Source organism: Simochromis diagramma, unplaced genomic scaffold, assembly GCF_900408965.1.
Source record: "Simochromis diagramma unplaced genomic scaffold, fSimDia1.1 OVJJ01000536.1, whole genome shotgun sequence".
In the NCBI taxonomy this organism is placed as follows: domain Eukaryota; kingdom Metazoa; phylum Chordata; class Actinopteri; order Cichliformes; family Cichlidae; genus Simochromis; species Simochromis diagramma.
In genome coordinates, this window is record NW_024387029.1 from 1 (window position 1) to 18,429 (window position 18,429).

An 18,429-nucleotide genomic window follows, 5' to 3' on the forward strand; every position below is an offset into this window, starting at 1 on the left:
GACAAGTGCACTTTTACAGTCTGGTGTTTTTTTTTCACTTAATGATGTCATTAAGATTCACTAAGTCTTCCTGTTCACAAGCCTGCACATGTCACAACACACACAAGCAATAGAAGGATAAAAATGTGAAATCTGTTTTTGTATCATGTGTCTGACTTTAAGTGAAGTGTCCTGTCGATTGGGCCAAATTTGGAATGAGCTGTTACTTTATATCCACTGGGAGGAAAATTTGGTCTGACAGCAAGGCAGACTGTCAGTCCAGAGGAGCCAATCTGGTGATCATAAACAACAAAGAGGAACAGGTGGGTGTGTTTGTTTGATGCAACTGCCAGAAGTTCTGTGTTTTAACCATCTGTCCATCTACTGTCTATTGATCTATCTATTCTATAAAGGACAAGAGAAGTGAACTGAAATGTTTCATCTCATTTAGTTTTTCTTTCAGACAAATTCACAACATGATATTACTACAACAGAAGTACTGAATTATGACTGGCCGAAATATTTATGTCTGATTTCAATTAGGAATTTATTGAACTGAATATGAGAGGAGACTCCTGGATTGGTCTGACAGCCGGTTACAAAAGTAAAACTGGGGAACATGAATGGGAATGGGTGGATGGATCCCCGCTGACAGAGGCGTGAGACATTTTCCTTTAAATTAAAACCAAAACCAAAAAGTTATTATTTAATACCTCCATGTGTTGGAAGACAGAATGGCAATACATTACATCAGCAACCGAATATATGACCCACATTTAAAACCGATGTCTGTAAACAGCTGAGAAAATATTTTCAAAGAGCAGAGAGTCAGCTCTGCCTTCTTTTTATTCTAAGATTTAAGAGTATGAAGATTTAATATTCATGAAAAACTTGAAAACTGTTAATGTACATGATGAGACTCAGAGAAAAGTCTAAAGCAGGTCAATTGCGACAGAAATCTGGAAAATGCTTATAGAGAGTCATAGTTATATAAATGTGACAATTGACATGATTTTAGTCTAGTTTAATATATTTTTTTTTTATCCAACAGGTTTTGGGCACCAGGCCAGCAGGATCCTGTTCATGGTTTTTCTGCAGTATGCTGTGAAATTAAGGAAAAATGGACACGATCACAATCTTCTGTATCCAAGACCTGGATCTGTGAGAAATGATTTTTGACTGATGACATAAGGAAAATTAAAATTTCTGAATAATCCAAGTAGTTCTCCAACTTCAATTAGACATCATTAGTGTTAAATTTCATAAAGGTTTGTCATCTGTTACTCATGTTTTTGTTCTACTGTGAGCAATTCCTGTCTTTACCACAATGGATCATTTTAATGTTCATATTTTTGACTTGGTATTCTAATATTTTATTGTTTGCTTGGGTTATTGATCATTGGTTTTGGACAGAAGTTTTTGTTTTCTAAGGATGCAGGAAAGATTATCGCTGATTAATATGTATTTTAAGAATTCAAAACATTAAAAACAGTTACAACTGTTTTGAATTCTTAAAATCTGTTTTTCATTAAATTTTAATGAGAAACAGATTATATGCACATAATAAAATGTTTACAGAATATGCAACAGAGAAAAATAAAATGGAAAATATAAATCTAAACTGTAAAATCAATTGTTTATTTTCTTAATGGAATAATGACAAACGATGGGGGCAGTTTACAGACTACGTGGTAAATTCTATTTGGATTAAGAATTATATCATTACAAATCATTGAACTCCATCCAAGCCTTGGTTTTCATCTTTACCAACAGCTCCTAGATTTCAGGGGGACATCTTGTCCTAAATCCTCTCACCCCTGCAATTCTGTTCTGCCATGATGGTTCATCTCAGTCTATTCGCGAAATACATTCATTTCTCTATCACAATAAATCATGTTCAGTTCTTCCACGTGATCTCTTTTTCTTGAACTTTAGTTGATGAGATATTCAAAACCTTCACAATTTTGAGAAACAGAATTTTGAAATTGTTCTGTAGAATTTATAAAAACAGTTTTTAAGTGATTGGTGAACCTCTGTCCGTCTATATCTCTGAGGAAGTCTGCCTCAGTCAGTCCACTTTTATGCTCGCCACGTCACTTTGTGACAGGGAAACAGAGAAGTTCAGAAAATGCAGAGTGGTCAAAAAGCATGCTCGAGATCAGCAGACCAGACAGCATCCATGGGCTCATTATAAACTACACGCAGTAAACAGAAAAGTGAAAAGGCTGTAAAATTGCCGTAAGCATTTGTACAGTGTGTACAAAGTGCCATTTTCCGGTTGAGCTTTAATCAACGCCTCCGCTGTTAGAAAGCTCAGCAGTGACGCCTTCTGGGAAAGAGCTTAATTACATGCATGTGATCGGCTGCCTCGTTCACCTACAGCAGTGCCGAGGACATTTATCCACGCATGTGACATTTTGTGTGCATTTATAAAGAAATTATCACATATGCACTTACTGCATAAAAAACCTACACAATGTCCAAATATTTGTTTTGTTCTAAAAGAGAAAAAAGCTCTTTAAAAATAAAAATCTGAAGTTCGCACAACACAAAACACGTTTGTTGATCAGTGTCTGCTGATATGTAGATTTAAGGCCTAACAACAACATTTAACCTGTTCTACAAAATTATTTTTACTTGAGACGTTTCTTTTTTCTTACAAATATATCAGGGGCGTTCATTTCTCTACGATGATAAACATCTTTCTGTCTTTTTCACTTTTTTAGAAAATTGAACAAAAATTAATAAGGTTGTGTATTTGCAGTTTAGCCCTTAATGCTTCTACAAACATTTTAATAGAGCTTTTAAAAAAAAGTCAATAAAGAAAACAAATACAGTAGTTAAGAGATTTATCATTTTTATTTATTTGTATTTGAATGAAAAATGACTGAAAACCATTTTTATGTGAGCAACAAAACACAGGACAGTATCCCCCCAAAAATCCCTGATTTCTGTCACATTTTTATGCTTTGAGTTTTCTGGCTGATGATTATCACTAAATTTTGAAAATAATTGCAAGGCCGTCATATTTGACATTAAGTTGAATAAAATAATTATCAAGGCAGCCAGAAGGGGCATAATTGCATCTCATCTGCATATCATTATTGAGATACACACTCGTGGCACAGATATACACTCATAACATTTTGGTAAATATTGGGGGAATCATAAATTCATTTTATTGGAAAATAAAACAACTTTAAGCAAAGAGTTGCATGACACTGCCAAAAACCTTTGGCCAGCTGATCCAGCTGAAAGCAGTGGGTCAGGCTCTGGTTTGACACTTAAGAACATAATAAATGTAGAGCGACCTTTTAATACCCACACAGGCGAACAGGCAGTGTTGGAGACACACGGGACAGTTCGATGTTTCTGAGTTCTCAAACTCAAACTGAAAACTACTAAACGTTGTTAATATGGATGAAATAGATTAATTTGACTGAAATGGATATTACAGATTCTGACTTGTCTCTTTCAGTAACAACTGAATGATCATATGATGGTATTAAAAATTACTAGAAATTTAAAAACTGTTATTTAGAAAAATCACTAATAAAATAACCATGAATCTTCGGTTCTCTAAACTTGTCTAACTGGAGGCGTGTATCCTCGGTTGTAGGGTGCTGTGTTTGTCTACGTGATGTTGATTCAGTCACACAGAGAGTTCAGTGACACTGACAGGAGCTGGAGGGTTAAAAAAATAAAACAATTTCAGTTAGTCCACTGATCGTGGAATGGCTTTTGTATGAAACATTAGTGGAAGTTTTTTTAACTCACAGACTAAAAAAAATACGTTTTTTTTTTCTTAATCTTAAGAATATTAACAGCATTAACAGCCTCGAAGAATGTACATATTTTCCAGCCCAGCTTGGATCTCCATCAGTTATTCCCAAAGTAATATTAATAATGAAAAAAGAAGCCAGGAAGAAAGATTCAAGCCTCACAGTTTAGACAATCCACAGTATCAACAAACTAAATTACTCAAATATGTTTTTCTCACCTTTCCAGTTGGTCCTGATAATGCTTTCATTCAGATTTGTGATGATGTCCACACCACCAGAGAGCTGAAAGACACAGTCGTACCTTCCCCAGTCTTCAGGTGTGACTGATAATACGCTCAGGTCAGCACTCATCTGGAAGGTCTCATCATTGTTGGGGAGGATTTCTCCAAGATAAACATCTTCATGAATCTCCTCCCCACCTTTCCTCCAGAACATCACAGCTCTGCCAGGACAGAAACCTGTAGCGTGGCAGCTGATTGGAAAGGAGGGAGTCTTCTGGAGGAGAGACACTGATGGAAGAACTGGAGAGGAGGAAGACAGAAGTTGTGTAGAGTGAGTGAACACAGGATGAAAGTAGTATTGAAAGTTGAGAAAGGAAAAACAGATAAGGAAAGGAAATGCGAACAGTTAAGGAAAAACGCAATTTGCAGTATTTCCACACGTCATATTTAACTGACATTACTTTAACTTGAGGCTATGAAACAGAAATGTGTTATTTTGTTAAACACCTGCTGGCTCCACAGCTCCACTTGGACCTCTGGTGGGAGGCACCAAAACAAAAGAAATGGGTTTAAGGTTGTCCACTGTGGGAAATCGGCCTCTTGCTTCATCGTCTCACATCCTCAGTAGGCAGCACTACCTTCCCCTCCACTGTTCAAGCATTTTGGTTTGACACCAAAACCAAAATGCTGCTGTGTTAACACTAAAGGGGACTCCTGTTATCATCTCCTTACTCCCACTCACTCTCTGCACTCCAACTTTCACACTTCTTTATACTTTGACTACACTACCTACACTCGCAAGCTTTGTCGCCTTTTCCACCTGTTTTTCTCCATTACCCTGGAAGCTCAACACAAGAAGGGATTCCAGCTTTGACTTCTTCACCACATCCTCCCAACTCTTACTGTCTCTACCTTCCAGCCTAGCCTCCTGCTCCTTGTTTCTCTTTCTGTCATTGGCCATCCAGTATCCACCTCCTCTCACCACCTCCTGCTGCTCATTTACCTCTGTATTACTCCCATATACCTCCTCATCGCTCAGCTCCATAACTGCTGTTATAGCTCTCCACCTCCTTCCCTATCATGTTAGTCTGCCCAACCCTCCCACACTGACTCCACTTTCCAGCTTCCAAGTCCAAAGTCTGCAATCCAAAATAAGCGTCAATTAATCTGTTCAGATTGATATAAACCAGCGTAACAGTCCTCAGCAAAAAATTCCAAACACTCGGGCAAATTTCTCTCAGCCTGGATGTCGCCCCCACCTGTGCATCACTCCTCTCCAGTATGATCATTTTTCACACTGTCAAGTTGTGAAAATGGCCTGAGCTCTGTTACACATGAGATGATGAAATAGAGCTGAGGTTGTGCTATAATAAAACTGTTTATGATACAGTTGTTCCACGTGTTATATTCAACTGTTATCAAATTAAAATGAGGCTTTGAGTGAAAGATTTTTTTATATTGATAAATGCCTGCTGCTTCTGCTCCCCTGAGATCTCTACTGGGAGTAAGACACAACGGGAAGAGTCGGTCGAGTCAATCAGTTGCAGTCTGGAAATGTGAAAAGTAGGGTTGCCTGTCTCCTGTGGCTTTACTTCCCACCTCTGATTCGCTGATTGTCTGCACCTGTGTCTAGTTTCCCTCCTGTGTGATTGTCTGCCACACCCTCACTGGTTTCACCAGAGTTCACTCCACACTGTGTGGATATAGTCTTCTCCCTGAGCCTCACAGGTGTCACACTGTTTTACCTTCTGTGTGACCTTCTGGTGTTCTCCGTGTCCTTTGTGCTTTACTTGTTAGTGCTACTTTTATTTTTCATCTGTCTGTAGCATCTGTATGACATCCCCCTTTACCTCTCCATATCTCTTTGGGAGGCAAAGTGAGCCAGAAAATATTGTAAAAGTTGAATAAAATGTTTGTGTAGGCAGCATGATCAGAATCTAGCAACTAAAGGGAGTGAGAAGCTCTTTGGACGAAATCCTTTTTCTCCTGCTTTTTGGTTGTTAGCATAGGTTTGAGAACTGTTGTTTAAACTTTGTTCGGGAATCTTGGGATTGAAAGAATGGAAAATTACAATCCTCTTAAGTCTAGGCTGAGGATGTAATAGTCAACCTATACATTTTTTCAGAGATAACTATTTTTATACATATATTTTAACATAAACTACTGCATATAATATAAAAACACTGCAGACTACTGCATCCATGAAAATGCTTTGGGTCATGTAATTTTACCTTTTCTCTGCAGGGAACTTCTTGCAGTGTTCCAAACTGTCTTCAGCCAAGTTGGACAAACCACATTGAGAAAGTATTGAGCGTCTCTCAGGTCAGCTCTGTCAGCATCCCATCTTATTTTGGTATTGACAGCCTCTGGTTTCAGTGCGATCCATGTCAGTGTCTTTAGATCAAGCTCAATAAAGTCCTCTCCATCATACCCAAAACGTGTCAATCCGGTCACCTTGCCAGTGGTTTCATCCCATTCACAGCCATCTATCCTCTGTAAGAAGTGGACACCTGAAGAAAGAGAAACAAAACACACACTAAAATGAACTTGTTAATATTATTCATTTCGTGAATCACTGCTATTTTTCAAGGTTTGAGCTATGCTCAGATCTGAGCTGATCTGTCAACTTTTTATTAGCATGACTAAAGGAAGATAGCTGAAATGCTGTAACATGTACAAATTAACTTGATGTGATACCTCAAAAATAAAAGATGAAGGACAAGAGACAGAAACTAATTTAACCCAGGAGTAGACATCTAGATGACAAATTATAAGAATCAGAACAACTGTTAAGATACAATTGTTAAGCGCAGGACAAACAACAGTGATTATAATTGATTGTTTTATCACAGTTTTAAGTATGTTCACATCTACAAGGTTTGATGATTCCTGGATTCAATGGAGAAGTACATTTTTAAGACTTAAGATCTTTAATTACACAATTAAAAAAAAAAAAAAAAACAAAATTAATTTACTTAAATCATTTTTGTGTAGGCATTTGTATAATTTGTACTGACTGGTGTAAGGAATAACATAAAATATCACACCTCCAGTTTGGTTGAAATCCTGCTTCACAGTGCATATTGTATCTGTGAAGAAGGGTGGCAGATTCTCAAAGCACACATGAGTGTAATACTGTAACTGCTGAGGGTCTTTGTCTACTATTTTCTTCGCCCAGTCCTGTTTTATTTCCAATATCCTGTTTCTGAGGTCACAGTAACCCGCCTCGACGCCATCAACCATCCCAACACCCATAAACTCTGAGATGTTTGGGTTTCCAGAAGATGCCGTGATGAAATACTTCAGTGAGTGTCTCTCTGTGGGGCGAACAATGTTTATATTGTTAGTATATAAGTCAATAAAACATACAAATAGAGTGTGAAATGTGATGCATTCAGTATGATTTGGTGAACGCATTCTCGTATGAGAATCAGTAAAAGTGATGTGAGTAGGAGTGTGTGTGTGTGTGTGTGTGTCTGCGTATGTGTGTGTGTGTGAGCATGTAAGGACACAATGTGACAGAAGAAAATCTTAATGTTATTTATATTTTGACAAAGATGTGGATGACGTTGTTAGTTAACTGGAGTATTAAAGTGGCTTCATTCAAAATAAGACATAATTGCAACTATACAAACAATTTATTTACATTTCACAATCAAATATCACAGACTGTTGGGATCAGAGGGCATGTGAATGTGATTGGCTGCTGAGTGAAACCACCTCTACGGCATATTTGGTTCCACTGGACTCTGACTAGCTGATAGGTAATAAACCTCTGTGAGTAAAGAAAATAAAAGTTTTCCCTTTTCTGAACTACAAAAATATTGATAATAATCAGCCTAAATCTTTAAAAACTACTTTAATGAGATAAATCTGATTTGAACCTTTTATATAAGAAAACCTGACTTCTTTCACACTTTTTACATCAAACCTTTTCATCTGTACCATTTATGATAGTAATGAAAAAGAGTTGTGAAACCAGTAAAATTCATACACATGATAAAATATATATTTATCCTGTTTTATATTCTCATAAATTGATTGAATGAGCATTGATACAGAGTCTATGAACTACCTACAAAAGCAAAACAAATATGCTGCTGTTTACAGATTTGATTAAATGGGTTTTTTTTACCTGCAAATACAGCAGGGCAGAAGAGAAGCAACATAAATAACTTCATCCTTTCTGTATGGTTAAAGCTCGAGGATCTTCAGACTTTGAAAATACGATGGACTTGACTTGGAACTGTGCTAGATTCAAACTGTCACCCACCAGATCAACTCTCTGATGAAATAAGTCCTCCAAACTAAACAATTATATTTGCTCTTACTCTCAGACGGCCCACAGTTTCCAGCCAGCTGTGGGCTCCACCTACAGCTGGCAGAAGAAACGCAAAAGGGAGATTATTTTCACTTATATCATGTCGTCTTTAAGCTGTCTTTGTTTTTAGTTCCCACAGACTTTTCACTGTTAAGAGATGGCGTGTCATTTTACAACCAACTTTTTATCAATGCTCTATGCTGAAATAAAAAGCCCCAAGCAGGCATGGGTAAGGACAAATCTCTGAGCAAGTGACAGAAAGATGTCAGAAAGCTTGTTGGGACTAAAAGAACTGAAAGGCTCTGAACAGCAGTGGAGTCAAATGATGGATACTCGGCTCCCCTCAGCCGTGCAGATGCAGAAAGTAACAGAAGATATGGAGTTTGCATGAGTTTAGCTGCTGGTGTTATATGAAGAATCTGTAACTAGCAACACTACAAGAGAGTCCAGGCAGGATTAATAATTTAAAAAAAAAAACTGAATAATTGAAAATTACACATTATTCCTGTGTCCAATCACCTGAATTCAAAGTACATATGGCATAAATTTACTGATACACTTATACAGGTCTTTCTGTAATCTTCTATTATCCAGCTCACACTGAGACCATTCTTTCCTCCTCTTTCAATAAGTGTGATGTGTTTTTAGTGAAGCTTTAGTCCTCATAGGATTATAGTATGGTACGTGTCATGTTTATAGTATACTGTCGTCTTAAATTTTTACAGATGTAGTGATTTTCGACAGATGTAAAAATGTTAATGCTGTGGCAAAAACCTGCCCATACTGCAGCACAGGGCAAGCATACCAGGCTCATGCAACTGAACTGAAAACCTTAAGGTCCTTGAAGGGCTCACAGACGTAAGCCATTAAATGAAAGATAAACTTTTTCTTTCCATTTGTGAAATGAAAGTCATCTACCAAGATGTATATTTCAATTTTCTCATTTGAGCCTGTTTGACCTTTTTTTTTTTTCTTAAAAATAACTAAACAATTCACTTTCAACTCTTTAAGATGGAAAAAAAATCATGTGCCACAATAAAAGAAATTATTTATCATTGCTTTATCATTTGGTTGTGTCATGGAACAGCTGTGTTTTGCAGGAAAAGGACCCAAACATAATAAATAAATAAATCAACAATAATAATAACAAACAAAACACTGGGTCATTGCAAATGCAAAACTCTCGGAAAAAGAACTGAACTCAAAGATCACTGCTTTATTGCAGGCTTAACAACAATACAGAATACAACACTAGATTGGGAATGCTAAACAGAGACACAAGGAAACACAGGGAAACACACACACACACACAGTTCCAGGGATGAGACATTGACAACTAAGCACAGAGAACACAAGGCTTAAATACAAAGGCAGTAACAAAGAAAGGAGAGACACAAGAGAAGCACGGCTGGGAGCAATCAAACCTGACAAGAACCGAGGGAAGCAAAACAGAATGCATTAATCTGAGACACTGACCTTCAAAGTAAAACAGGAAACACACAGACTGAACACAGACAAACACAGAGACATGGGACCAGGGCGGGCAGAAACACAGAACAGAAGTTGCTCAAAATATAACCAGAACCCAACCCCAAAGAACATGAAAACAAGAATTAACCTTAAGAACAAGATAATAATAACCAAAACCAAAACCACTGAGTCACAGACTCAGGACCATGACATCAACATGTAGCTCAAACATATGAATGTTTTACAGATAAAAGGTTTTGCACATCAATACAGAATATTTCTGAATACATGAAAAAGTAAGGAGAGAATGTCTTCTTGTTTAGAAGACATTAAATGTTCAAATAATTATAAAAAGTTACGGTAAGTGTGAACTGGGCTTTATGCCAAAGCAGACCCAGAGTGATTTATAAGCCATCTGTCCCATGCAGGTGATATGACCAATGATCAGACATAACATATAAATTCTCTAACTGAATGTAAATGTCAAATTCATTACATGAAACGATTATACATGTAATGCATGAATTATTATACATTAGATTTAATAAAGGGTGACAAATATTTGACTGTTAACTACACAAAAAGTAAACATATAAACATCCAGAAGAGGTCACACCCCTAAAGTTAAATGAACCAAGATAAATTATATTTTTGAAATGATACTATATCAATATTTGAGCTTCATTTGAGGCACATACATTTATTGCAGTGTGTGCCTTTAAAATAAACAACAAAAAACTTTTTATGATGTATCATGTTACCTGTTGGGTATTTTGATAAGTACTGTATATAAAATGTAAAACTTTAAACTGTGGAAGAACTGAAACAGCCAGAGCAAAGTCATGCAGAGCGCAGAACTGCGTGAAGGATGGTCATGTTTGTGGATTTAGTGTCTCAGACTGTTCAGAGGCATTGGCAGGAGCTGTAAGAACACAAAGATAAAGCTGATATTTTCTATAATGTACAGTGATTCATGATTTCTGTTAGCAAACACACTAGCTTTCTAGCTAAACATGCAATAAAGAGTCAGGCAAGCAGAAATATGAATAGGGAAGTCACATTATCAAGAAGCATAAATATCACATGCTGAGCATGGTGGAACATGAGGGAAAGTACCACCAAGAAATTTTTTTTTACCGCAACAATCACGAGCTGTTTCAGTTTTTGTTTTTAACTCAAACTGAGAAATGATTGGCAGACACATGACTAAAGGTCACATGACACAAAATCTCATCACTACTCCTTAAAAGCATTAAGCATCACAGGAACACGAAGCTTGTTTTTTGAAGTGTGCTTTTCATTCTAAATGCCAGCAGTAATATGTTCTACGCTGTTCCACATGAGCAAACTCTTTTCCTCGAATGTAGTTCACAGGTAGAGATTTCAATAATTTGTGTTCTGCACAGCAATGAAGATCAGCTCTGTACTTATCTATTACACTGATGCTTCTCACATTATCAGTCAGGTGTCATATATTAATCTCTCTGTGGCTCTGAAACGTAAACTCTTATATATATACACGTATACGCTACTCTTTCAGGCTGTACGTGTTTGGAACTAATGTTAAATGTGTCAGTATGGATTAAACACAAATTCAAAAACTAAATGTAATGTTTCTCCAACTGAGATCACTCACCTTTCTTTCTTTTGTATGCGACAACCGCCACAGCTGCAACAGCTGCAATGAGGCCGATAGCTAGAACAACCGCTGTAGGTATAATGTGAGCGGGCTTCCCTATTGAACAAAATATGGAAACACTTTAGTAATCCCACACATTTTTGCTCTGTGTTATAAAGAACAAGTGAGGAATGACTCAGTAAGGACCTCATAGTTGATGCATCTGACAAAACTGGAGGCAACAGAAAACCATTAAAACTCAGTTAATACTCCAATGTACTTAATCTTCTTGTGCACGCTGAAGATAAACCATACTTATAGTATTTCATTACTTTTTGCTTACTTCAGTTATCTACCATTTGTGTTCCATTTTAAGTGAAGCATCTTACTGATTTGTTAGTAATTGTTCTTTATGAATTGATAATAGAATTGTTTGATTGGATTGGTGAACACCAGTGTGACAAAGGTCAGCTTATCCAGCATCATCTCAAGAAACTTAATATTTTAATGTAAAACCCTTACACCATTATCAAGACTTGATAACACTCAATTGATCGTATATGTTAAAAACAGCTTTTAACAGGAAGAAACCTCCAGCAGAGAACATTAGACAACAGATGTTGAAGATGGAGGTGCCACCAGAAGGAAAAGGAAAATTGATGTAGTGAAGGAGGACATGCAAAGGGTTGGTGTGACAGAGTATTCACTTTTTAAAATCAATGGCTACTCTGTAAAAATGATTCATAACCATTCCAGGATCCAGTCTTACCCCAGTTGGTCCTGATCAGGGTTTTGTCCAGTTTGGTGGTGATGTCCTCGTTTACACCAAAGAGCTGAAACACACAGTCGTACCTCTCCCAGTCTTCAGGTGTGACTGATGAAACATTCAGATCAATACTCATCTGGAAGGTCCCATCATTGTTGGGGAGGATCTCTCCTGGATCTACACCTTCATGGAGCTCTTCTCCATCTTTCCTCCAGAACATCAAACCTCTGTCAGGATAGAAACCTGTAGCGTGGCAGCTGACTGGAGAGGATAAAGACTTCTGGAGGAGAGACACTGATGGAAGAACTGAAAAAAGATAAAGCTAGGAAGGTTTTACATTGTATTTAAATTGTCATATAATTTATTTTATTTTTCTACACCAGATTCTTTAATTCTACCTGCTGTCTGCAAAAAGTTTTTCCCATACTGAACCTACTTCTTCAAAAACTCAGGGCATTCGTGGACATAAAAGTTCTTATTGCATTTTAATTGATCTTCTTCACCATCCCATCCCAGTTTGGTGATGACAGCCTGTGGTTTTAGAGCAATCCATGTCAGTCGCTGCGGGTCGAATGTTAGAAAGTCTTCTCCATCATAACCGTACTGATTGAACGCATTAATTTGTCCAGTCTCGTCATCCCAGTTACAGCCATTCATACTCTGGAAAATATGAACACCTAAAAAAAGACATAGTGACAATAACTGCAGGAAACCAGTGAGATGTGAGCATTACAGAAACAAACATAGAAGGACATACAGTTACTGGCACATAAAACAGTCTATCAACTAATGGACAGTGTGGAAGGTTCACCTTTTTCTCTGCTTCGTTCACTGTTCTTATTTTCTTTTCTTCTTTTCTCTTCACGTGTGCATGAAGTAGCAGATCACATTATGTTATTTTCAGTGTTGGGTAAGTTACTTTAAAATAGTAACTTAGTTACATTACTAGTTACTTCTATCAAAAGTTACTCAGTTACTTCAAGTTACTCGTTACTTTCAAAGTAACTAGTTACTAGGGAAAGTAACTTTGGTTTTACTCAGAATTCTCTTGTTAATGTGTTGCTTCCATAACTTTGCCAGTCTTCTAGCTTGCTTACTTGCCACAAGTGCACTGTGCCACCTACCAATAGACAGGAAAAGATAATGCGCATATTTCCACGAGAGAAATCCCACGCCTGGACCGTCATTGACTGCTGCCATGATTCTAGCCTACGTCACAGCGTCATGTGCGCCTTTTACATCCAACACAAAAACTGCAGTCGTGGTGCTTTCGATTGTACTCAGAACTCTGAAATTCTGCCTTCTGAATAGGAAGATGTAGGTAACACCAGACTGCAGATGAGCTGCTTACAGGGCTGGACTGGGACAGAAAATTAGCCCGGGCATTTTGACTATAGATATTAAAAAACACACGCTGTATTTTAAAGAACATACATTAAGAAGCAGATTATATTAGATTTATATTTTAAATAAGACAAAATTTGGATTTTACAGCAGTAAAATTATTGTATCTCTACAGTTTAAAGATGTAATAAGCTTTGCCCCCGCACAGAGTGGATAGTGAAACAAATGGAATCATCATAAATACATTATTTCATATTTATTACTTCCCCCTCCTCATTGCTTTATTATTGTAGCTCTAGTAATAAATAATAATGTAAGGATTCTGGATCAGCACCATGATGCCCATAGTATATACAGTATTCTGAAGAAGGTCTAAAATGTCACTGTGTGTGCGTGCATGTGTGTGTTTTATTTAGATGGATTTTTAAAACAAATATTACTCATGATATAACATTGTGCAGACATGGCTGGTAAGGACATGAGGAGGAAACAGCAGGAGCTGTGTGAGGCTACTAAAGGCAGTGCTATAACATTTTTCTGTCATCATTTTATTATAGATTAAGTGCAAGAGTTGTTAGGTGTGGATAATTAGATTATAGTTTATTGCAATAACAAGTTGTGCCTTGTTCTCAGATAGACAGCAAGTGGAGAGTGATATATGAAATGATGGGATGGAAGGAAGAAGAGAAGCAAAGAGTGATTCACAGGCAGAGCCTAATTTATTTCTCACAGTTTTTTGTTGCCTTATGGTTCCAAGCACTGTCACCAATCTTTGCATTTTGTTATTATCTCATGACACTTGTTTAATCAGCTACCATCTCTCCTATGGACTTTTTAATGTCTACAGTCTCAGATCAACACAGCCCTGCCCTTCCCATATTAGATTCTTGATGAATGTGTGTTGTTGTTATTCAGCCTGGTTCAATGTGCCCCTTTTTAACTTTGAGCACCCGCCCCTTTAAACCTCTCTGCACGGCCCTGATCAGACCATAAAATTCCCAATGTTAACTGTTACCTCCAGGCTCCCTGCTGACTTTCCATCTCCAAACCATAAAATGTACCAAAAAGGAATTGCCAATGTTCAATGTGTTTTTTAAGTGCAATGTCTTTACTTATATTCGTAAATAGACTTTAGTGAACATGATTTACAAAGGGATTATAGATAAAATTTAAAATGACCTGACTTGACCTGAACCCTTAAAAAATACATTTTTAATGTCAACGATATTTTTTCAATCTTAATTCCATCTTGTAAACCTTTCCCTTTTGGTGTCATTCTTCTGGCACAAATCATTCCTGACACTCGTCTCCGTCTATTCCACCCTGCCTTTCACTTCTTTTATGCAAATATGATCCAGTCACTGTGATTTCTCATTTAATTTGCAGGAAAAATGTCATTACATGAACTGACAGGACTGTGTAACATTTTTAAATGTTGATAAAGAAATACGATCTGGTTGAGATATTTGATGTGTTTGTCACAGCACTGATTAAAAATAATCAGTAATGACCAACATTGGTCTAAAATAAATGTGTGTAAACAAATGGGAGCATTATTAATATTCATTCTTTACAAAACGCCTTTAAAAGGCTAAATCATGCATGAGATTTATGAGAACACTATTTAACTACGCAGTTCTGTACCTGTGTACGGGAAAACTTTTATTCTACCCAGGATAAAGAATCAGAGTTGCAAAAAAAAAAAAAAAAAAAAAAACGAAAAGAAACATTGTACTGAGATCAGACTGCGATCCAAGATTTAAAAGTTGTTCTTACCTGCAAATAAATCACAACATAAGAGAAGCAGCAAAAATATCTGCGTATATGCTTTGTTCTTCATGTTGCGGAGGCATAAAGAGGCATTGGAGAATGTGTCCCCAAATCCAGGAAGTCCTCTATGTTTCAGAAAGTTTTTCGAGTGTTGGTGTTGTTGTGGATAGGCGTAGCTTTGGGTCACATGGTGTCGGTAATAGTAATAGTGATTGCTATATCACCCGTTCACGTCCTGAGGGAATTTTTGTGAATGAGTGGGTGATGGGGGAAGTCGACTTTTGCTGACCGCTCAAGCTTAGAATGTTTTTGATCACTGTTTTTCTACGGGTTTTAAGGATTTGATAACAAATAAAGGAGTTTTAACCTGGAACTTTGACTTACGTTTTAAACAGCGGGCGCGTCAACATTATTTCCCTATTCAGCTGCTCGGCAACTCAAAGGCTTGACAGTCGCCAATAGGTGTGATTTATGAACTTATATAAAGCGCAATGGATTCCAGCAAAATTTGCGTGTTAGTGTGTTCATGTTTCACCTGTGATATGAGGAGCGTGTTCTCATGGACTTTGAGAAGATCTCGTTCAATAAATTTGTACATACAATGCTTGTGAATAATGAAACCTGTAAGTACTAATATTCACGAGACTTTTTTTTTTATTTCAAGTTGAAGTGTTGTCGGGTTTTCTGTTAAGCTGGGCTTTGTGTGTAATCTCATGTAAAAAAAAAAAAGGCATTCAGAGGTCACATAACTTTTTACACACAAAGTTATCTCCATGTGTGCCACCTGCTCAATTCAGAGACACTATCACATGATGATGATAAGTGATAAAAATCTAAGAATAACATAAAACCAGAAAAAGAAACACTATTGAAAATCAGAAAATAAATGGAAAACTTACATGTAATGATTTAAATGAAATTTTTTATTCAAGTTAATTATGTTATGGCTGAGTGTGCTCTAGGTTCTGCTATGAATCTGTGAGTTGATGGCTGTGCATTTAAACTGGGTCCATTAAAAAATAAAAAGGTTACTCTCACAGTCTAAAGGAGATGTGGAAATCTCTTTAGTTTCTCAGGAGATCAAAGGTAAAGTTTATTAATTTCATTGATAGAACAGCTATTTTTGGTGTGTGATCTGTGTTGTAGGAGCTTCAGTTCCAGAAGTATTACAACATTTATATTTTTTTTTTCACCACCAAATGAGTACATATGAATTCCTGTGACTATGCAACATAAAGTTTACACTACTGTAACTGGACAGCTGCACTTCATTCAGTATTTTGCTTTGTAATATTACCCCTTTGGAGCTGTCTGACAACTAGGCTATAAATTCTAAGAAACTGAAAAACCGTTGCAAAATAAAACATTTTAAAGACAAAAGCTAATATTATCTCTTCTTAAAGTAAGAAGAGATGTGGTATATTTCATATTTCATTATCATTTAGGTTAAGGTATAACAGAAATACTGCACCTTCACTTTGATTGAACTGCTGTTTCAAACTAGAAATCAGCTCTCTGAAGAAGTTTGGCTGATCCTCAAAACACTTGTGCTTGTACCAGTGCAGATGCTTAGGGTGTTCTTCTAAAATTTTCCTCGCCCACTCCCGTCTTGGTTCCAATATCTTCTTGCTTACTGCTATGAAGTAACCCATCTGAACGCCATCAACCATCAGCACACCAACAAGTCCTGGGATGTTTGGAGCTCCAGAGGATCCAGCAACAAAATATTTCAGTGAGTGTTTCACTGTAGGGCAATGTTTATAATGTTACTAAATAAATCAGATGCACAAACAGTATTAGAGATATGATTCTCCAAAAGTTGATTCTGTTCATCTGGACGTAGCGTTTTGTGGGAGAAATGTTTCGTCACTCATCCAAGTGACTTCTTCAGTCTCAGCTGCCTGCAGGTTTCCCCAACCTTATATATGGTCATTTGCATAATGACTGAAACGAGCACACTGAAGGAACAATGGCCTGGGAGGTCAGTTCCTTAATCTTAATTATGCAAATTCTCATGACCATTGATCAACAACCATTCACCAAAACCCACTGATCAAAGCCCACTGATCAATGGCCATGAGTATCATTCACAGAGAGTTGGGGAATGGCTGCAATCACAGCATTGTAAGATGGCGACAGATGTACCCTTAGGCCCCCTCCTCGATTCAGAGATGGTCTTTCCCTTTTCACGTAGATGGCCTCCTTGACTCCGCTCTCAAACCAGCGTTCCTCCCTGTCCAAGATGTGTACATCCTCATCATTGAAAGAGTGTCCACTGGCCTGTAGGTGTAAATAGACTGCAGAGTCCTGGCCTGACGAGGTGGCTCTTCTGTGTTGTGCCATCCGCTTCGCCAGAGGTTGTTTGGCTTCTCCAATGTATAAATCCTGCCAATCCTCCGGGCACTTAACGGCGTACACTATGTACATCTAAGGGTACATCTGTCGCCATCTTACAATGCTGTGATTGCAGCCATTCCCCAACTCTCTGTGAATGATACTCATGGCCGTTCATCAATGGTCATAAGAATTTGGATGATGAAGGAACTGACTTCCCACCCCATTGTTCCTTCAGTGGTGCTAGTTTCAGTCATTGTGCAAACGTACTGTATATAAGATTGGGGAAACCTGCAGTCAGCTGAGACTGATGAAGTAACTTGGATGAATGACGCAATGTTTCTCCCACTGAAAAAGCTACGTCCAGATGAACAGAATCAACCTTTTGGAGATTTACTTACCTGGATGATTGAGCATGCATCAAGACATAGTGATCTTAGTGTTTCTAAACCATCTGATTCGGGTTATGCTCCCAGTGTTCTCTCTGAGTTAGCCCATATGGATATTATAGCTGTTGAGTTAACTAAAGAAAAGACTGTTACTCCACCCCAGACTCACCTGCAAATCTTTCTGGCATTGTTTCCCAGTTGGACTGTTTCACTCCTCAGCCTGTAAATTCTGAGGTTTCCCAATCTGAGCCCAGCCACACACCACCACCATCAGCTCCAAATAAGATTGTTCGTCCTCCTCAGCATGAACCATCTAAGACCATGTATTCTGTAGTAAGTAAGTAAGTAAGTAAAATTTATTTATATAGCACATTTCACAGATAAAAATCACAAAGTGCTTTACAATAAGATCAGACATACAAGTTAAAATTAATT

General features: G+C 37.4%; 1 protein-coding gene, 1 long non-coding RNA gene and 1 pseudogene across 3 annotated transcripts; 1 reads left to right on the forward strand and 2 right to left on the reverse strand.

Annotated features, from left to right (window-relative positions):
* The first annotated feature begins 17 nt into the window (after positions 1-17).
* Positions 18-1,554, forward strand: LOC120739474. The gene is made up of 3 exons (XR_005697224.1): positions 18-302; positions 523-638; positions 1,031-1,554. It is a non-coding gene; the product is annotated as an uncharacterized LOC120739474 (long non-coding RNA).
* Positions 1,555-2,968: 1,414 nt separating this feature from the next.
* LOC120739457 (major histocompatibility complex class I-related gene protein-like) lies at positions 2,969-17,027 on the reverse strand. Of its 2 annotated transcripts, XM_040041219.1 has the most exons (5): positions 8,118-8,271; positions 7,030-7,299; positions 6,214-6,492; positions 3,980-4,282; positions 2,969-3,663 (listed from the first exon to the last, which is right to left on the reverse strand). In XM_040041219.1, the coding sequence occupies exons 1-5, from the start codon at positions 8,161-8,163 to the stop codon at positions 3,632-3,634; spliced, it is 930 nt and encodes a 309-aa protein (XP_039897153.1). In that variant the 5' UTR covers positions 8,164-8,271; the 3' UTR covers positions 2,969-3,631. The 2 variants fall into 2 exon arrangements, with proteins under 2 accessions (XP_039897153.1, XP_039897154.1); XM_040041220.1 differs by lacking the exons at positions 7,030-7,299; positions 8,118-8,271 and adding an exon at positions 16,743-17,027.
* On the reverse strand, positions 9,500-13,116 carry LOC120739463 (annotated as a pseudogene).
* Positions 17,028-18,429: the final 1,402 nt, after the last annotated feature.

Coding starts and splice junctions, on each gene's coding strand:
- LOC120739457 (XM_040041219.1), bottom strand. CDS start 8,163: ATGAAGTTATTTATGTTGCTTCTCTTCTGCCCTGCTGTATTTGCAG. Junction 6,493..7,029: donor GGATTTCAACCAAACTGGAG/GTGTGATATTTT, acceptor CTCTTTCTTCAG/GTGTCCACTTCTTACAGAGG. Junction 3,664..3,979: donor TATCAGGACCAACTGGAAAG/GTGAGAAAAACA, acceptor TTAACCCTCCAG/CTCCTGTCAGTGTCACTGAA.